Source organism: Daphnia pulex, chromosome 2 (genome assembly GCF_021134715.1).
Source record: "Daphnia pulex isolate KAP4 chromosome 2, ASM2113471v1".
Lineage (NCBI taxonomy): Eukaryota > Metazoa > Arthropoda > Branchiopoda > Diplostraca > Daphniidae > Daphnia > Daphnia pulex.
The window spans coordinates 1,070,793-1,092,400 of record NC_060018.1 but is presented as its reverse complement, the minus strand read 5'-3'; the positions used below and the strand labels follow the sequence as shown (position 1 = coordinate 1,092,400).

At 43.4% G+C, this 21,608-nt stretch overlaps 1 protein-coding gene across 3 annotated transcripts; it reads right to left on the bottom strand.

Annotated features, from left to right (window-relative positions):
* Positions 1-463: 463 nt before the first annotated feature.
* LOC124188893 (peripheral plasma membrane protein CASK-like) lies at positions 464-21,607 on the bottom strand. Of its 3 annotated transcripts, XM_046581827.1 has the most exons (22): positions 21,420-21,564; positions 20,972-21,048; positions 20,795-20,907; positions 20,629-20,734; positions 20,480-20,557; positions 20,240-20,415; positions 19,996-20,171; positions 19,787-19,909; positions 19,520-19,709; positions 18,504-18,631; positions 17,798-17,968; positions 8,944-9,237; positions 8,466-8,630; positions 6,290-6,358; positions 5,408-5,437; positions 4,259-4,357; positions 3,984-4,128; positions 3,278-3,397; positions 3,088-3,198; positions 2,897-3,004; positions 2,639-2,814; positions 464-2,569 (listed from the first exon to the last, which is right to left on the bottom strand). In XM_046581827.1, the coding sequence occupies exons 2-22, from the start codon at positions 21,028-21,030 to the stop codon at positions 2,390-2,392; spliced, it is 2,817 nt and encodes a 938-aa protein (XP_046437783.1). In that variant the 5' UTR covers positions 21,031-21,048; positions 21,420-21,564; the 3' UTR covers positions 464-2,389. The 3 variants fall into 3 exon arrangements, with proteins under 3 accessions (XP_046437783.1, XP_046437784.1, XP_046437785.1); XM_046581828.1 differs by lacking the exon at positions 5,408-5,437 and having other exon boundaries at positions 21,420-21,607; XM_046581829.1 differs by lacking the exons at positions 5,408-5,437; positions 6,290-6,358.
* Position 21,608: the final 1 nt, after the last annotated feature.

The following is a 21,608-nucleotide window of genomic DNA, read 5'->3' as shown; positions in this document are numbered from 1 at the left end:
CTTCGACGCCATCTACCAGTCACAATTAGAACTTCAACATGGAAAATTGGGATAAACAGCATCTTTTACAGAAATGAATAATGTCGATAATGTTGACATACGAAAAAAAATGGGAAATGACACCTCATTTAGTAAACTAATAAAGAATTAGGGTTCTATTTTGGAAGAAGTTAAATTATAAGCAAGACATTAGTGTTGCCACATTTAAGCCCATTAGAATTAAGAATCCACATGACTAAACATGACAGCAATTAATAAACACTTAAAACAGAAAAAAAGGACTACTTAAATGTGTGTGCTATTTGCTAATCAATCAACAAGTTATTACGAAGAATCAGTCCAATCAATATCTGTAGAGACGCAATAGACCCAAGTTCATTATTCCAAACTGTACCTAATCAAATAATCAAACGAGCAAAACTCTTGTGACCAACGATATTTAAAAATGAATAAAACGCTATTATTTGTTGTGTTATCTTGTAATAACTTCGCAATCATGTCATACATTCAAAAAAAAGGAAAAGAAAAAGAGAAGTCAACAATGATGTGGCCGCCATGGAATGAAAATAAAAAATCAACCAAGACGGCGTTGTCCTTTTTGAATGGATGTTGCGACTTGTGTAGAGCAAGTGATGAAAAGTGATGATATTGGGGCAAAGGGCAGTAAAGGAATGGGAAGAAGAAGTTTTTTGTTTTTGTAAAACATCATCAGTCAACTCAGATAAAGAATTCTGAACATCATTGGTTGCAAAGTATGCATACAGAAATACACATCTTCCAACTCACACTTAAAGAATAATCCTGCAACTTCCATTCCCTCAACTTTCAAATTTTCTCAACAGATTGATTTGATTACAACAACTGCATCATTTTTAAAAATTGTCGCACGAACGTTCATAAAAAAACAGCTTTTTTTCCCCCATGCGTCTTCTTACTTTTGGCAATAGAGGGAACATGGGGAAAGGGGAAACCGGGATTTTTTCGGGGGAGTTGAGACATGCGCAGTGTCGACGACACAATGTCCGCCTCTCATTCTCTTGTAAACTGTAAAGATAGATCCTATTGATTCAACATTGAAAATGACATTTACATCTGGATTTTTTCGTGCACAAGATTGAAAAAGGAAACGAAAAAAAAAAGTCGGTAAGAGGGGGGAAGAGAGATGGAACGGTGAAAGATGTTGCTAACACTTTCAGTAATAATACAGCTGTCTGGCAGATCCAACCAATTTCGATCATATTGCTCAGATACTTCAGATTCCGGTAAAAGATTCCGAGTATGGTGGAAATGAACCGCGCATAGGAAACTGAACTATGTGCGTGTCATCATCCACACCATATTCCATCAACCAAGTGGGACCGCGATTCAAGAAGGAAGACAGGGCTCGGGGGTTTTTAATGTTAAAGGATAACAGAAACATTAACAGTGTCTTATCTATCTTATATTAGCTCCTAGCTACAAAAAAAAATGAAATCCTGTGATTGAAAAAAAGCACAGGCTTTGTGATTCTATCAAAAACGACCCGTCTTATGTTTTGTCATTTGCTATCGTCGTCTTCGTGACTCACGCTGCTGGAAGATGCCAAGTTTCCGTTTTTTTCGAGGGAAATGAAGCTGTCAATCGACCAGTACATCGCATGGCAGTCAATTTTTAAAACCCAAACAATTACTTACACATGGAAGAAATTCTAACGCGTATCAGATTTGAAGATTTGAGAGAGAAGGGGGGCAACCCCACCCAGACCGGTCGATGCGAGAAGGGATTCACAAAGCGAATTGATTTTTGTTTGGGCGGGAGGGGGGATTGGGTGACGTGGAAAAGTGTAACCAGCAAATGGGAATCAATGAGCTGCACCGGCTAGAGATTGTGTAAATGGTCGGGAGTGAAGAGGGCAGGGGAGGTGTTCAACGTAATCGCTACAGCCGGTCGCCAGAAACTTGTTCTAAAAAGTTTTGAATTGCTATCGCATCCTGTTAAGCAGAAGAGTAACTTAGGAGGCCAAGGTTACAAAAACCTTTTTCTTTTCCTTTTTCGTCGAATAACGAGACAAATCTTGAAACTTTGCGCCGATTTGTTCATCGGTGAACAGGCGAAAAACAACGAAGCATTAAAAACCATTTCCTTCTTTCTCTCTCTCTCTCTCTCTCTACCGCATTTTGCCCGCCAGCAGACTTAACCTCCTAAAAAACTTTCAAATAAACCCTCGCTTTTATCCGGAATTTCCTCACTTTGAGCTGCTGATCAACTTTTTAACGTGTTGCGCTAAGATCTAGAAGGAATAGAAGATCCATTGTGATTTGATAAGGTTGGATGAAACAAGAGTGGGAAACGAAAAAGAAAGATATGGAGGAGAAATAAGAATATAAAGTTGCTAGATTACATCTGTACATTAGTAAATCCAGGACACGGGTATCCACTGTGCACTGCTCGGCAACGTCTCCATGGTCTGCTCCAGAACTCTTATGGTTTCTTCAATGTCGTTGTTCACGATAGTCAGGTCAAAGTAGTGTCCGTACGAAGATTTCAACAGTGCAGATTCTTTGATCAATCGCTCCAGACTTCCGTCGTACTGCAAAAGTGGCAACAAAAAAACAGTCAATTACGCGATCCAACAAGTTGAAGAGAAACACATTCTTACGTCATTGATATTTTGAACGGAAGGCGCGGCTATAAACACGACAAACGGCGAATACTCGGCGGTGCGCAGCACTTTGAGAGCTTGGGGTTCAACGTCCAAGATAGCCACCTTTCCGTCGGCGTGTATCCTTCGTATCGTTTCCAATTTTGTACCGTACATGGCGTCTTCGTGGGTTCCTGATGATGGGAAAAAACAGGGAAACGAAAAACTCGAGTCAACTCTCTCGGGCGAAACACACCAATTTTTTTTTTTTCGTACCGTATTCCAAGTATTCGTTGGCAGCAATGTCAGCCATCATCTCGTCATGCGAGACGAAAAAATAATTTTTCCCATTTTCCTCTTCTTTCCGTGGCAGTCTCGTCGTATCTGGACAACATAAAACAAAAACAAAACATGAAAAATCCAGACATTCGAACCAGAGATCGTGATTGGACGACGATGACACTTACGAGGGATCGGGTAGGCATAATTGTCGGGATGGTTGGCTATCATGGTGTTCTTGATATGCCGCCTACCTACGCCGTGGGCCCCCAACAAAACCAGCGTTCTTCGGTGATAGGCTGCAAGAAGAGAAGACGATTATAGACTACACCGTTTTCATGGGTCGTGTTCATAAAAGATTGGCGAGTTGATACATACACTGCAACTTGACGACTTCTTCGTATGTCACGACGTCCATTTGATCAAAGACTGTATTGTGTTTGGCCATATACTTGTCCTTGTACTGTTTCTTCTTCTTGGGAAAAAACGAGCAGTTGACTGCAATGAGAAATAAAAAAGACCCGGGTGGGGGGTCCATGTTTGATCAGTACCCGGCACACAACGTACAGAGTCTAACGGCTCAATACGCCATCTGGCTCGTCTTAACAATAAGAGAGTCATATTGACGAGGAAATCCAAACAATATCGGATGAAGAGTCGGGAGTCTGCATTTGTATTAAAGACACGCAGAAAGGGTCTGAGTCGAGAGAGAGAGAGAGCGAGTGGGAGAGCGAGGAGGTAAAAGCCAATAAAACAAAAGAGGGGGCCAGCTCAGGAAATTGTGTTTGCTGTGTGAGAGCCACTAGTAAGACTTTGCTTCCGGAAGCTGGACGCGTACGACTGCGTCATTGATTCGTTGTAAAAAAAGAACCTCCGCTGAGCCTTAATAGACTTACACAACGAAAGTTGGAGAGCAATACAAGTCCGAGCTGGTGCATTTTTTAAGATGGAAAAGTTTCTTGTCTGGAAGCGTGGGCAACAAGTCTGACAACTAGAGTTAAGTTTCATCCTGCTGTTCACTCGCTTCGTTATTATTCGAAAGGAAAAATCCTAGTCAAATGAATAATTGTTTGCGGGTTTTTACCTTGTTCTCGTTTGCTCTTTTCCACTGTCGAACAGGCGATTCGCCACTCTTGCAACTCGGGAGAAGGGACCAATCCAGCGGGTGCCAACTCTCCGGCACCGTCCTTCCTGGCTTGCCACCATCGGTTGTCGTCCTTGCTAATAATCTGCATTGTTTAAGAAGAGAACAAGTCGAGTCATGAATATCGAATGCCGCAGTCGGGTGAGATAATGAATACAAAGGAAATGCAATTGCTCATGTCTCTTGTGTCACTCAAAAATTGATATTGTACAAACCTGCAGGATGTCACCCGTCTTGAAAGCAATGCCAGCTTGAGCACAGGGGATAGTGTCGTCTCCCAGCGGGTCGTAATCGAATTGGGCTCGGACGTAGATCTGCGATGTTTTCGGAAATCGAGCCGTTGCGGAACAAATAAAGAAAGAACGAGACCCGCATTACAAAAGAATGATGAAAAACCGTCACACCGGCTAGTTTATTGAACATTCCAAAGCTAACAGTAGAAAAGGATAAAAAGAAACTTAGAAATGGCCTTTTTTTAAGAAGTAGATATGCAGCGTCGGGGAGAAAAAAATGAATGAAAATTTGAAATTTTTTAAAAAAGGAGATTGGACCAGTAAAAAATTCTAAAACAAAAAACAAGAGGAATGTATATAAAAAAGAAAGAAAATATATGCATAGTAGATATATATTTTACTTTGAAGGGGAAAAAGCAAAACAACAAATAAGAGGCGGAGAGACGTCAATAATGGCATGCATCAATCAAATTGCTACATCAAACAGAAAAGGTGGGAAAAAAGGGGGAAAAAGTCGGAGGAGAAAAAGAAGGATGCGCGAGAACCAAATCAAGTGGTTTAGTCCATTGACTACATCTTCGCCAGATTCCTTTTCCCACCAGATCCCCCTTCTTTTTCGTTTTTTGTATTTTTTTTTTTTTTTTTGTATTTGAGTACCAAAACAGATCGTGCATCAATTAAAGGAAAGGGAGAAGGAAGTGGAAAGTCGGCTCTGAAGTAATGACTCTTATTCTTTCCTTGTGTGCAAAGTAGTGGAAATGACAAGAGAGAGTGTGTATGTGTTTAATAAACACTGTTTATATAGTAGGGGAGTAGTGACAATAGTATAAATAAGAAACGAATCAACCCAATAACTTTCAACTCCAGAGCGGAGGCAATTTGGCAAAAAGAAAATGAAGAGAAGGGATTTTTTTTTTAAGTTTAAAAATAAAAGTGATGGGCAACACGGAAAAAAGAAATAAAAGGCCTTAACTATTTACTCTCCCGGTCGAAAAAAATAAAATAAAAATAATTACAAGTAAAAAAACAAATAATAATGATAATGAAAAATAATAGCAACCCCGTAGAACTTGACTTGTTAAAAAAAGGAAAAAACAGAAGACTGATCGATTATCATGAGACAGTACTTACAAGAACCGGCTGTGGATTAATCCTGAATAACTGTTGTTTGGGAAGCGGGAAATGGAACGAAATGCGAAAGATAGAGAGAAAGAAAAGACCAAAAGGGACACACAGAAAAGAGACCGGCCAAAAAATGAAACATCAATATATATATTGCCGTTCACTGATACTGTAAATAAAATATTCTTTTTCCAATCTAGACAGATAGGCAATAGAACCAAAGTGTTTCTAGTGTCATTTCTCCGCTTAAATTTTCTTACTTTATCTTTTATTTCCGTTGGATCGACGGGAATAAAAGTGAATAGGAAAATTTCATCATATTTGACGATTCCACGTGGGCATTTCTTTTTTAAAAAGTTCGACTCTGGTCCATTTTCAAGACAATCGAAAGTTGCCCATGCACAAATTGGATATCACAAGAAATATGAACCAGGAGCGGCATAAATTTGTTTTGTCTTTTTCTCTTTCCCTTTCCAAACTAAAAGGCACTATGGTACCACAATAACATACTCAAATATCACATGAAATAGTTTCATTCTCCGTTTCACTCTCTCTTGGCTTTGGAAAATGGCTTTGGAGAAAGAAAGGGCGAATCACAAAAGAGAGAGAGTTCCATAGAGAGACTCTACCTACTCTCATCGACTGTCTCATCTTAAAGAGTGGTCAAAAGGAAGGAAGATTGTGAAAGAATTTTTTTTTTAAGGGTGAAAACTGGACTGCAATAGGAAAAGAGTTGTGAAAAGAGGAGAGGAAAATGTATATCTGTCAGTCAGTCGTCGTTGCGTCGACATGAGGAGAATCGGAGGATAAGGAGTGAACGTGTTTGAGGAAAGGATAGAGATCAGAAGGACGAGCGTAAGTATGGATGAATCGAGATGGATGTTGTCGTACCTCACAAGGCGGCGGGGCGCTCCGGTACGACGGCACAATCTTGAAGGTGACCGATCCGCGGGCTTCTCGCTGCAGGAAACACGCAACATGAGAGAGAGAGAAGGGAATCCTGAAATCAATACTCTCTCTCTTTCTCTCTCCTCTCCCTTCTATTTTGCTCCTCCATCCGACTCGCTCCGGTTTCTTCGTCCCTTTTTTCCCTTCCACTCTTCCGACCAATCCCCACTGTTAAGGTTTACATATACTTTTTTTTTCTTCTTCTTCTTCTTCTTATCCCATAGCTATTCCTTTTTCCTCCCCGGCGTTCGTTCTTCATTCGGCGTCACCGCAATATTCCAAAATTTCCTCCCGCATGGTAGGCTGGGCGTTAACTTCGTCGTTCTCATTTGCTCATCGAAATAGATCCACCCACATCGTTTTCCGCTTTCCGACGAAACACAAAAGCTGAACAAAGTGAAGTTGCCTCACGCAGCCATGCTGTATAACTAACTCGACGGTGGGCAGGGGTGGATGGGCAGGTATATAGTCGGTATCAGGTAGGTGGAAGGGATGCTGATGGAAAACTCTTGCACGCCTCGAAAACTCTTTACTCCGCAATTCTCTGCCATTACATTTTCATTTGTTTTTCCCTGCTAACCAACGGACGACGTCGTCTACTAAACCCGCGGGAATAGAAACAATTTCAAAATAAAATAAAGCCGTGACAACGCGCGCAGAGAAAACAAAAGCAAGGCGGAAGCTAACGCCCATATTTCTTTTTTCTCTTTTTTGTTTTGTTACTTCCTTCATTGTTGGATGAAATAGGAATGGAGGACGCCCTCACCATCGACATCAGGCACCATTGTTGTGCCTCCTCTCGAGGTAAAGCAATCTTATCTTTGGGTGGGCCGAGTATTTTTGATTTGCGAGTCGACAGGAGCGCATTGATCTTGAAGGCTCTTCTAACCTAACCTTTTCGGCGAAACCTCATCTTTGCCTGGCTCGGCTGAAAAGACACTTAACGCGTGCGCTCTCCGTCGACCCCAATCTCTCCCCCGACAGCTGACACTTCCTCGAAACTAAACGGATTCCATTCTTCACCTCCAACTGCTACGTATTGCCTTTAACTGCATTTCCTTTTCCATCAAATTGTATCTAACTCATTTAGAGCCTCATCTATTTCTCCATCCTCAACCGGTAGTCTCCGCCGTATAGATTTACGCAACCGACCACTCCACCACACAAGTGCCCCCTCACCCTCCCCCGACCAAACCCCTTTTTTCTGAATACTCCCTCCGGAGTGGATTTTCGGGCCGCGTGTAGGAGGAGGCCCGTTCACGGCATTCGCCGAAGTGATCGTGAAAGACTCGACTCGTTACTTAGCGCCCGCTATACTGCACGACCCGCTTGCGACTTTTTGGAAACGGGATAGACGGCCGTACGTGACGTCACCGTATCTGTAAGCATCGACCAGAAATGTGGATGCACAGCTGACGCCCAACAACAAACTACTAATAGTATTACACTGTTATGATTACGGCCGTGGTATCGTTCGCCACTGCGACTACTCTCGACGCGTGCTATTATAACGGCCTTAGTATTCCAGGCGAGAAAGCAATTACAACTATCAGCTGCAACTGGACCAACTTTTCTGTCTAAAAACCAAAAAGAGAGAAACCACTCGCCTACACCCGCTGGAAGAAGGAAAAAAATGACCACTCTGCTATGTCGAAAGGCATCCGTACTTGTCTGTCGGCACAGCACAGCTTGTCTAATCCCAACCCGCAGATTAAAATCCCACTACAGACGCACATATACATATAAACAGAGAATAGAGATGCGGCAGTATTGAGTAAATGCTGCAACATATAATTACTCATCCGATTCCCGGCTCAAGCTGATTAGCGATTGTCCGTCTTCGTCTCTCGATTCCCAGTGGGCTCTTCCCTCCCCCCCCCTTCCACCACCACATCCCTCCCTGAAGGAGTCTTTCAAAGATTAACCGGAGCGAGAACGGAAGGAACGTTCATCGACTAGCCATTCAGAGCTCTAAACTTTTCTTTGAAAACAAAATCAAATAAAAATACACTACTATTGCCTCACTTCCCTTTCCCAGCCGTCTAGACCCCCGTTTATCGCATTCCACAATAAGAAAAAAGAAAAATGGTGAAGTATATTGAAAAAAGCGATGAAATACCAGTATTTTCTGAAGAGCGTCGACGCTCTTGTTGGCTACAGGCATGCTGTTTATCTCACGAATCTCGTCGCCAACGTGAAGAGTCGCCTGCCGGTGAATCATGCCTCCGTGCATGATGCGTGCCACAATGCAGCGTCCATCTTCCGTAACCTTCAGCGTAATGCCCTAGAGGAAGAATACCAATACCACTTCAATATGGTGCTTGGGATACAAGATAAAAAAAAAAAAAGACACTCTCTCTCTCTCTCTCTCGTCCATCCATCGATCGGCGTCAATGTTAACAACGATGTAGGAGGCCAAGTGATGACCGCCGTGCACAACAAGAAGGCGGGCGTCCGCAGTTATCGATCGACGGCAAATGTTAAAATAAATATATGTGGCAGGCTACACACACACACTATACTATACTTTACAGAGAGCTATACAGTAATTCGTCGTGTTTGCTGCAGTTTCTTATGGTGTGCCTGACTGTACGTACCATCGGCTCGTCGGTATTCTTCTGGAACTGGACCAAACGGACGCGAGTGACGTGCTCTAAAGGTTGAACATCTCCATTGGCAGCTCCTCCAGTTACACCGCCCAAACTGCTGTCTGGTCTGGTTAGACCGTCCAGTGCGTGGGTGCCGTACAAACCGCCCATCGATGTTGACCCAGCGATGGATGAATGACTAAGGTAAACGGGTGGCAGTAGAGGCGGCGGTGTCACTCTGGCTCCTTCTGAATCGTCCCCATAGAATTCGTAACCAATGACATCGTGAGCTTGCAGCAAAGCCTATTATTACAATTAAAGAAAGAATATTAGAGTCGAAAAAAGAAGAGAAATAAAAGTCGATAAGGACATCTTGGCAACAACAGTGACACGCAGACTTTTCGGACAACTTCCTCCCCAGCCAGACTTGAAAGAGAGGATTGCCGACCCCTTCGTTTGTCAACTTTCATAAAGGCAAAGGATGATGCATTACAAATGGAGACTTACATAAAACACGAGAACGAGAGGCGGACGACGGGCGACGCAAGTTACCCGCCGTGACAAAGCAGAGGAGAAAAAGAAAAGAATAAATGAGGAAAAAAAAAGGATATGGGCAAATTGGCCGGACAAAGAGTCGTCAGAATGCGATTACAGTAAGTTGGGCATTGAGAAGATAGAGTGAGTTTGATTAAAAGCAGAGAAAGAAGAGTAAAGAAGCGGTCTGTCGACCCCACATCCATTGGCAACTTTGCTATTCCAACTTTTACTCCCGCTAGACCTAGATTGCCTGCTGTACCAGGTTTCGCTTTTTCCCCCCTCTCACTCGCGTCGCAACAGTTGTATACAGTCCGCCGAGACTCGACCGTCTCGTCTGCGATATGCGCTCGGCGAGGAAATATCTAGGCTTCCCCGTGTGAATCGAACCAAAGTGAAACAGCGGCGCGGAGGGCAGAGTAGCATTAGTAGTGTTGCTTTGGTGATGGTTACTCACAACCTTGTTCCCGACGTCCTTTAGTTTAGAAATTGTCGTTTCCACAGTGTTGCCCCGGTTGTCGTTATCGAACCGACTAGATCGACTTTTTCGCTTGATCCTTCGTTTCATCGCTACACTTGATTATTCACCGGGATGAGCGTGAGCGCTCTTTTCAGCGAATCGAGTTACTTCCTCGAGCTATTGATTTGTTTGCAACGTTGCGCGTTCATCCTCATTGCTGACAAAATTGTAACGAAATTCAGAGGAGGTCGACCAATTATCAAGATCGAACACGCCCTCTTTCTCTCGAAGAAGAACGGGGGAGGAAAAAAAAGGGGGAGAACAACCAAAGACGACAAGGCGAGGAAGAATAAGAATCACGGCTGGCTGCTTGCGACGTCGACCCAAGCACTGTGTACGCACGAAGGAGCCATCGAGGACGCTGCGATAGGATAGACCGCAATACAAAGCATTGTGTCACAACCCTCAAGTGATCATAATGAAGGGGCATCAACAAAAACCAAGGGAGAAATGAAAATAAAATAAAATAAAAGAACGAAAATCTTTTTGGCGAGCTGTTATCTATCAATTCCATTCCGCATGTAGCCAAGAATAATGACGAATGTAATCTGCTCGAATTAAGCGAGGCATGCGGCGTAATGCTCCACCAAGGACGAATGAAAACCGGCAGAAACGATCAATATTATTACATCACTAAAATGGAAACAAATGTTTTTCCAGCTCGAGTGCGAACGTGTTTCGTCTACACTCGAGGAACTAAAACAACCACCGCGATCCTCGAATCCATTCCATGTCCTTAATCACTTCAGTTTCGACGTTCAAAAAGTGGGCGAAACAAGCAAACAGCTCGGTGATATCAATTTCCTTGGCAACAGCTATTTTTTTTTTCCTTCCTTCGGTTGAAGCGGAGGGACAGTATTCACCAGCGACCCTCAAAAAAGCACTACCAACAACAAGGAATCACTGGTGTGTGCACGGGGACACAATATCAGTGTAGTTGTTACTCTAGCCATCCGCTTTTCAATCGGTGTCTACATCAAAAGTGACTGGCGGTTGGGATGAAAATAAAAAGAATGGGAGACTTTCCATTTTCTGCCTTTCACTCTTGTTCTCGAATAAGTCCTGCGCTTTTGGACGGCGGTATCGATCGCGACGCACAATACCTCACTACTGACTCCATCGTGTTTATCCGTCTAGACATCTATTTGACCATTTATTCTTATGTAAGACACACGTCCGTCCCTTTTTTTTTTTGGAGGGACGTTGAAAAGTAATCTTGGATGTTTCTTTTTTGTCTTTTTGGGTTACAATGTGAATCGCAAGTGACGAAAAGCTACCCCCCACAGTGCTCCTACTTCTCGTTTCTTTCTTCCTCTCAGACTTCCTTTTCATCTTTTGAATTCCTTCCCGTAAATCCTGTTTGGGGTGTGAAGCAAAGGTTTGCCAAGGGACTTGGGATCCTGGTGACCGCCATCCAAGAAATTTCGGTTCAGATATCACGACTCCCTGCGTGACAATTTCACTTTTATGTAAGAGTCAGGCCGCCGTTATTACGTATGGGAAGTGTCGGACCAGCAGGCACAAAAAGACAAGTAGAGAGGTCCGAGAGAGGTCCCCACTTCGAACTGGGCCAATCATCGTGGGCGATGATGGCTGTACACGAACCCACTACTCCACTATAGAAGGCGGAGAAAAGAAGAAGAAAAGGAGCAACAGAAAGAAAGAGAGACAACTCAAAAATTCTGAAAAGACACAGACAAAAGGAGAAAACGCGTTGGTCAGATGATTGGATGCAGGACAACGAGTCAACGACCACATGACTGCCATGGAAGGAGAAACGGAAGGAGAAACGGAAATAGAGGAGGAAATGGAACGTCCAAAAGAGAGTCCTAGAGAAGCAAGAGCCGGAAGGTCGGAGCTTCAAAGGTATACGTATACATAAATATAGATATATATATAGACACACACACATATATATATATGGGGAGGAGAATCAAACGACTCGCTCGTTTGAGAGTTTAATCAACAAAATAGCACCCCCCCCCCCTCTCTACTCGTCAGCAATCTTCTGGGTTTCTAGCCAAGTTGGCAAGTTGATTAGAAAATACAGGCTTTTCTTTTCCTGGAGAAAGCAATTTTACAGCCTTAAAAATGAAAAGAGAGAAAAGAAACGGCAGAAAAAAGGGAAACGAGTCGAAACCTCCCAAAATAAAGAAGAGACGTGGGGGGAAAACATGCTGGCATAAGGAAACAAATCATCTTCAGCCCAGCCAGTTTTTCTTTTCACCCTTCACCCACTGTCGCCGCCGCCTCCTAGATATGAAACATTTGGGGCGTAGTGCCTCAACACACATACACACCCAGCATGTCCACTTTCCGAGCAGAATTCCGCACGCGTCACGGGATTTGCCTCATACTTTTCTTTGCGCTTCCATCCAACCATGTTTTCTTCTTCTTTTACTTCTAGACTGTGTGTGTATACGACACGTTTTTCCAAAGGCAATTACAGTTCCTCTGCCTCCTTTTCACCCGCCTGTCTTTTTTTTTCTTCTCTTTTATACATTGGTGTTGACACGACAACGCCAACGCAATCCTCCTTCAACTAGAAGATTTCGAAACGGTAAGTTGTTGGGGAGGGATTTATGTTTGGATTGGAAGCTTTTTCCATGTTTTACTCTCTCGTAGATTTTAGTCGGCAACTGGCCCAGCAGAGAGGAGAAAGAAAGAAAGATAGGGAAAAAAAACGAAATAAATACATCAAAACTTGTCACACCTAGACAAACACAACTCACTCTCGTGACGAAGATAGGCCGAGACCTTTCCTTTCGGTTTCCTAGCTTCACTTCCTAATGCAGTAAAAGACAGAGCTGCTGCGCCGTCACAACTCGGAAATAAATGTAGAAAAAAACACTGGGATCAGGACGCACATACATAACGCGTAAGGTTGAAGTAGGGATTTTACGCACGTACGGCTCTTTCTCCTACTGAAACGCCTCCTTTCATTTTTCTCCCTTTTCGGTGTATTTCATTTCCCAAAGCCCGGCTGTTAGGCATATTCTCTCTTTCTGTGTGCAACTAAAAGAAAAAGAAAGAGATGCGCATTGCCCAGAGCTTGCTGAAAGCGACAAACGAAGGGTAAACAAGGAGAAATTTTCTAAAACATCTTTTATCTCGTCCAACTCAACTAGAAACAAGGGCATTTTGCACCATATTCTAATAGCGGGCGAGTGCTATCGACTCGCCGAGGTTGTGTACAATAATGGGTCTGTGCCAAAATCCGGGACGGAATTCGTTTTCCAACGAGGCAACTCGCTCGTCTCTCTCTCTTGCTCTTGACAAAGCCCAAAAAGAAAGGAATAAAAAGAAGAAAAAGGCTCTTCACCCACTCACTTCCGCCAATCTACATGCGACATTAATTTGTTCTTTGAAATTCTCTCTCAAGCGGATAACATCCTTTTTCTTTGCATTGATTCTCGCAAATCAACTCTGTATGTGGGGCAATCAACGCTTGATATCAGCGCGCCATTCAAAAATATAACCACGCCCTCGGACAAGTACACCCTCGACGTTTGGGCTTAATGACAGCGGAGCGGAGCCGAAACGACCGACAAGATGAAGCGATGTTGACGAGGATCGACTCTCTTGTTGCCTTATAACTATAAAAGATATGAGAAAGAAAACTCCGTCGAGGTCGTGCCGAGTTGCACATTAAATAAGGAGGAAAGGAACATAACCCCCTCCCCCTCTCCCCTACCCCCCAAAAAAAAGTAAGGAGCAGGAATAAGAAGGCGACGCCAGTAGACTCCGTGATGTAATCGAATCACCCCGGTTTGGGTGTAGGAAGAACGAATTTTCTATATGTATCAAAGAGAGGGAGAACGGGAGCACGTAGGAGCTGGAGAGAGGTTGGATGCAACAAACAAAATGGGCGGATGGATGGGTAGAAATGAAAACACTTTTCACATCTCATCCCGAAACGAGTGAAAGTAAGTGGGAGCAATCATCAAAGGCGCTATGAGAAAATCAAACGTAAGATAAAGTGTGAAGATGGCAAATGTCTCGTGATGGGCTTTTCTTGAATGCGCGCTCAACTTATTTATATTTCGCTTTCTCATTTCTCATTTAGTCGTCCAAACGCACGAGACGGTTTGCTGCGTATCGATCAATAAAGAGAAAAGATGGAGATCGCAAGAGAGAGAGGGCGTGGAGCTCGACAACTTTGATGTAAGAGCCGCGAGCGCAGTGATCTACAGCTCTACACCCAGTGGTAGCTATCTGGATGGTTGAATCCTTCTCTCTCTCTCTCTTGCCATAACCAACGCGGACCAAAATATCAACACTGGTTGAACCAGGCAAGGCATTGCATATATGATTGAATACAACCGTTTCAAACTACTATGAATGGGAAAACAAACCCTATTCCGACAGCTAACTCGTTTTGTCGAGCTCGACGCAGTGCGCACGCACACCTACACACGCACCGACAAGAACGTGACAATAAAGTGAAACTGATTCAGAAACTTTGTCGCCTCGCTTGACTATTTTAAGGATTGGACGTGTCAAAAATAGTGTCTGTCCTACAACACATTTCGTGTCGGCTTTAATACATCATCGCAATTGCCTATGAATTCTTTATCGAACGCACCACGCCCCGAATCAAGGGTCTAACTCATCGATTATCCCACGAAATGGGAAAATAGTTCATAGAGGCTGTTTACCAAGAGAGGAGTTCGAGAGGGGTGGAATGAGAAGATTCTAGCTAGGCAAATAGTGACAACTCGGTCCGTGTTGGTAGAACTTCTGTTAAAGATCGAAAGGAAAAAGGCGAAAGTTCAAGAGATAAATACCTTCGACTTTTTGGCTTCTCTCAGTTTTAGCTTATCAATCTCTTCTCAGTTCGCGCTCGCTACTTAGATTATCTTGCACTCCAACTTTGCACTCTGACCTTTATGTCCCCCCCCCCCTACTTAAAGAAGGGTGTGAAAGAAAGATTGATCTCCCAAAGTTCAAATAAAAACGGGCATCCAATTTCGATTTGCAAAGCCGCCCCCACACTACTTCATCTTGTTTAGCCTACGCTATCGAAAGCAACAGAAGCATTGTATGCTAATGATGAGAAAGAGGTACCGGCTAGAGCACAGCAGAATAACAGAATTCGCACAGCCTCTTCCTCATTACGCTGTGTCAACGGAAACCATGTTGGCATTCTAATTAAGAACAAAAGGGGAACAAGAGAAACGGGTGTGTTAAACTTCACCAGGCCGTCTTTCAAAGTTTGGATGGATTACTGAAAAAGCTAGCGAGTCCGGCCCCTGTTTGCTCACAACAAATGATCAAAGCTATCTTCCTTAGCTTGTTTAACAAGCTTATTGTACCCTCGTTCTGACGCAGCTATTCATTTCCAATGAATATTAATTAGAATTTCCAACCCTACAAATTCTATTCAGCCTCACACGGTGCACGATTTCTGCACCAGTTGGTTTTTTCGGATCCCCGCCATTCGTCTCCAGAGGGATGCAACGGAAGACAAATGTCTGCAGTAGACTCACGTCATCCATCACAAAAAAGGAGGAGGCGGATGGTCGTTGGCAGTTTCCTAATGAAATAAAAGCTACAAGAGATGGCCGGGGAAGACCTCAAGGCGGTAACGTAGTCAACTCGAGAGGCCGTGATCACAATGAAACTCGATCCAAAAGATGGGGTGGAAACTGGATGGAAGGGGGGCGGGGTTCGGGAGCACGACGATTGGAAGGATAACATTTTTTTTCTCTCTATCTCCCTTGCTCTTTTTCTTCTTACTGGTTGTGTGTTTCGCCGATGAAGGGAACGACTAATGGGTCGCGGTGGCCGCGGGTTGAACTCTTGGCTCAAGTGAAGCGGATGGTGTCCGGCGTGTGCCAAGTTGCGAAGGGGCGCTGGCGGTGGAAAGTACGATTGGTAACTAGGCCCGGGAACCCCATGCTCATCCAGCCAGTAGCGAAAGGGACTGTGCACTGGGCATCCGGTATGGGGACCGACATGATCATAGTTGCCCGGGTAATAGTCAGGCGGGGATTCGGCACGTCGCTGTAAGCGGGGCTGATAATACTGCTGCTGCGGCTGCTGCTGCTGTTGCAATTGAAGTTGACTTTGATGCTGGAGCACATGATGTTGCACCGGTTGTTGTTGGTGATGATGATGGTGCGGGGCAAATTGTTGATGCGCATGTATTTCGCGTGGAAGCGAATGATGGAGATGAAATTGTTGTGGTTGTTGTTGATGATGATGATGGTTGTGAGGATGCTGTTGCGGCAGAGGTGCCGCCGGCTGGCCGTAATAATGCGGATGCTGCTGGTGCTGACGCTGATGAACTGCCGGCCATAATCCTCGCCCTTGCATTGTGGCCGCTCGACCAGTTTCCCGTCAGACCGGAATGAATACGACCGTAATCGAACAAATCGACGATCGTCGATTGGCTAGATCGTGGATTGGCTAGCACGGGGCAAAACGATAGAGCTACTACACTGTCTAGAGCAATCCAGCCAAGTGATCGATGCGGGCTGACTACGGCAAAAGAAGACGGAGAAAGAAAAGCAGGAGTACGAGTTACTCCTATCGAGGCACAGTTAGCAAGCCAGGGATTTCGCACGAGCTGCATACTACACCAGGGACCTTAGAGGCCTTAGCCAAACACTATCCATCTTGACAAGACAATCAACTTTGTCAGAAAAGACAAAGGCGAGTCCCCCTCTTCAATCAACACGCGTAAACACAGCACAGTACCAATAGATAACCAATATTTCCCATGTAAAAAGGGATCCGATGAAAATTCACAATTTTGGCAAGGCGGAATTTGTGCTTTTCTTTCCACGGACAGAGTGCCAGCGGTAACTATGGAAGCCCACGAGGGCGGAAAAAGAAGGGAAGATATATACACGAAAGATGGCCGGTTATTAAAAAAAACACCAAGACAGGAGAGAGACTAGGGTTGCCGCGCTGCAGCTCCTCGTGAAGCACTAGCCGAGTTCACTCTGCTGAAGCTGAATGTAGACGACTCCGACAGCACCAACACACACGACTGGCGGAGGCGAATGATCGGAGTGGAGAACAGAGTGGAGGGAGGAGAGACAGAAAAGGAAGAGACGTAAGGGGTTAGACTGAGAGACCCAGCCATCCAAACTGGCGGCGCCTGCGTCCAGAGACATTGCAAGAAGGAAAAAAAGCAACTGAAAGATAGATGAATCTAAAGCGGAAAAAAGACATGGAGAATAAACGGAGAGATGGGATGATAGAGGGAAAAAAGGAAAAATCACGAAAGGCGCTTCGCTCTTTTTCCCTAGCCAACATCATTTGAGTGGGTGGCAGTGCGGACACGGACGGAAGATTTTGTGCACTAGTTGTATTCGGATTATACATCCAGACGAGCGAAACGACGTTGGATAAAGAATCTTCCGGGGAACGTCCAGCAGTAGCAGCAGCAGCAGCAACAACAACAAAAAAACCGAGTGCCCAGTTCTGTACGCATCACTGCCTCTTTCATTATTTCCGTTTTCCGTCGAATTCAACAGAGCAAAAATTCCTAATGCTAAGCCCGTCTACCACAACGCGACGACAAAAGATGCACACAAAAAAGGGGTCGTCTAGTATCAGGACATAAATGGAACGGAATCTACACTGACGAAGACAACATATCCACAGGGAATCGATGACGATTGGTCTTTCGTACAACGTCTTCTTTACAAGAGGTTAACGTAAACCATACACTCAAAGGACCAGCTAATCTAGTCGAGTGCTTTTACGTCCCATTGGAGACATCGAGATGGCCAGACTGGGAGGGAAAAGGAATTTTCAACACCCCAAGATAAAGGTACTAAGTCAGTCAGAACTCACCTTGAGAAATGGGTTAGAGAGAACATCACGAAGTTCTCGGACGTCGGGAGTCTCACGAACTGAACGCGGTAATTCCCGCAAGACGTCAGTGGCATGACGGTATCGTTTCACAGCATCTGACGTCGCTAACCGATGTGACGTTGATACCCGACAGCTGATCTTGTCGTACAACTGCGGAACCAAAAGTAATATTAGTTACATCACAATTATGGAAATTCCCTTCAACGTCGTTTTCTGATTGAAAATCAAAAGAATCAAAACAGTGTCGATGCTGCCAGTCGAATTTTGAAAACTTGTCATGGATGGCAAGTTCCGGAAATGACATACGAGAACATTGGGGAAAATAAGAAGATTGACTAAGAATGATATAAGGAAAAGAAAAGAAGAAAAAAAAAAGAATGTGTTGGAAAATCGGGCAACCCGCGGGACAGAGGAAAGAGGGTTGAAAGCTCTGTTGTGCCTCTTTTAGTAAGCCCGAAACGAACGCTCGGAAAGAAGCTCTCTCTTTTCAACTAACACACAGAAAAGAATGAGAAGAAAAGTTATGAATGTCGTCACAAAAGGGTGGGACGAAGCCGGCCAAAGGGAGACAAAGAATCGATACGAGAAGAAATGTTCGTTGGGGGAGAAGACAAATAATGAGAATGAAACTAAAGGTTAGAAGAACGGCAAGTTTTGATAAACATTTACTCTTCCCATTTCTTACCGTCAAGAGTGAATGAAGTCTGGAACTATTAAGAACTTGTCGCATGCTTTCCACATCCCGCTGAATCCATGGGGTATCCTGGAGAAACTGGATCTCGTCAATACTATCGAGGACAGCATTGACAGCATCTAACGAAATGAAACAACAACAACAAAAATGAACATTTAACCAGCATCCTTTAAAACACGAAAGCATGTTGAAGGGATACTAGAAAACCATTTTAGTACGCGTGAAATGCAGTATGCTGATAATCCGTAAAAAGGAATTCGATCAATTAGCGGGCACACTTCTATTTTAAAATAAACCCAACTTTAAGCTTTCACGTGTTAAAGTTTTATTTACTTGGTATCAAAGTAATAAAAAGTAAATTTCCTGCAATGTGCTCTCCTTTCATTCGGCAGGCATCCAACAAGAGGTGCCAATCAATGAAATCCAATCAGGACGAAAGCCATCCCCCAATAAAAGAGCGGATGTGATCCCCCCGTCCGTCAATGAAAGCCTTTTTTACTAGCGGAATCCTCTTCAATGGAGTAAACCAGCCACAACTCTTAAACCGCAAATGGAAACCGGAGACGACTACCATATGGGATTCCCCCGGTTGGAAATAAAAGCGACTCAATATGGTTCGGAAAGAAATTTACGAGCGATAAATTTAGCATTTCGTTTGAACAAAAACTCAACTATTATCCAAGGTTGGAAAGAATTGGATTTTTGCGTATTACGGCACCGATTTATCGAGGAACACGTATTGCAAGTTAAAATTAAAAATAAGTTATCAAGATTGGTCGTGCAAATCTATGAAGAGAAATAAATCTAAATAAAGCTAGCTGAAGTTCACGGTATCCGGTTTCCACAAATTCTCTTGTTCCTGCGAACGCCCTCTTGCTACACATCCACCAACTGACGTAATTGCTACATACAATATCCCCGCAAACATTCATGCAACTCCAAAGGGGAATCGAAAAATAATCTATTTAAAAGCCCGTAGGTCACTATTAAAATAGTGCGTGACTTACTGTTGGATATTGATTCATCTTCATCAATATCGGAAAAGGCGTCGCAGTTGGGATCTAAAGAAGGATGCCCCCATTTGATGGAATTTGCCGTGGCCACGATCAAACTCTTGAGCTTCCTACGAGCATTGAATATGCGCATCTCTTCTACGGTGAGGTGGAGGTGGTCTCTGGAGGCGCACTTGTCTCGATTCTGAATACAAATCAAGCAGTCAAAGCAGGTTTTGCATTGGTCACGTCCACAAAGGCAAGGAAAAATTCAAAATTCACCTTGAGCCACCGGTGTTCCAAAGCTTCGTGAACCGATAGACGATCGTTTTGGTCGACGCACAAAAGCTGCTGCAGTAAATCCTTTGCGTGGTCACTAATGGCTCCCCAGACTGGAGCATCGAACTGCAAAATTGCCCAGGAAAAATGCGGACAAATTTAGAAGGATCTAGGCTAGAAGGCCTTGAAATAAATTTACGATGTCCACTTACGTGCAGCTCGCCACTGCAGATGGTGTATCTCAAGGATTCGTCTGTCCCCAAAAAAGGTTGTGTTCCAGACAGCAGAATATGGAGCAATACTCCTGCACTCCATATGTCCGACGCTTTGCCATGCGGTCGATTTAAAGCCATTTCAGGGCTAATATAGAAGCTATCTCCCAATCGACCTATACAAAATTAATACTTGAACTAATACTGTACATTGAATGGGAAAACATAACATCAACAATCAGACCTGATGTCACCACATCTTCGTCAGTAAGACGCTTAGCGCATCCGAAACCCGCTAGTTTTACGGGCGCCGAATTTTCTTTATTTGCAAGCAAAATGTTGTGAGGTCGTAAATCTCGATGGATAATGTCGTGATCATGGCAGTAACGGAGTGCCTCAAGCACTTGACGAAAATAATGGCTAAACAAACCAACCAAAGGTTAATGTAATTCCAACTTACGTTTAAGAAGGTAAATTAGGTTACCTTGCTACAGCTTCACTATAAACAAAACCAGATGTGGCACGTTTAACAATTTCTATACACAAATCAGCTCCTTCCATCCTAATTTTTTTAAAAATAATAGATTCAGTCAATCATTACCCATATGTACAAGCAGGAGTGTAAAAACTTACAATTCATACACCATGTACACCATTCCTTCAGAACTGTAGGTTTCTAATAACTCTACTATGTGGGGGTGTTTAAGCATGTGGCATATGGTGGCCTCAAGTTTAAGATCTAAAAATAATTTGAAATAATTAGGGATTAGTAAAGTTAAAAATCTACATTTAAACATACTGTCAAGTGTGAGTGACGGAATGGCAGTAAATTTGGCTGCATCAACAATTTTAACAGCAAAATGTTGTGCTGTTAACCGGTGGGTGCAGCGCCTAATAACACTGCATGAACCCCTGAAATTTAATTTAATGACAAAAAATTATTGGGAAAATGATAAAGTTTAATGATGATGTTTACCTCCAAATAACTTCTTGTAACTCGTAAGCTTCATCAAACAAAATATCATCTTCAGTCATTTTGAAGCTTGTAGAACACTGTTGAGAAAGAATTCAAATTCAGGTTAGTAAGAAATAGAAAGGAAGTGCTGTCATTCTTATTGTGTGGGTGCATTAATTGAGTTCAACCAACCATTTCCTGATCTATCAGGTTCACTTTCAGCCTAAGAAGGAAATGGCAACTAAACACCCTTCTATAGAAAAGTAACCTTAAAGAATAAACATATCTAAAAGAATTTGATTGCAGGTTTACTAAACATTCCCCTCCCCTTTCCCTTGCCATAATAATATTTCCACTAGCATGCTGTTTCCTGTGAGTGCTGCCAAAAAACGCCCATCCCCTTCTCCGGTACGAATATGAGAATTCAAACGACGATGATTTTGATTCTTGATAGTAGATAGGTACTTACATTAGCAATTTGGTCCAAAACAGAAAAATTTCACCAAACAAACGCAACTAATAAATGTACAACAAGTCTTTAAGCCATTCTTGGACGAAGCGTCTTGCCTTGCCCATTACACACAGAGCAGACATTACTTCGATCTTTTCCCTGGATCCCAGCCTAGGCTATCCGCAGCGCCTCTAGTGTCATTCTAAG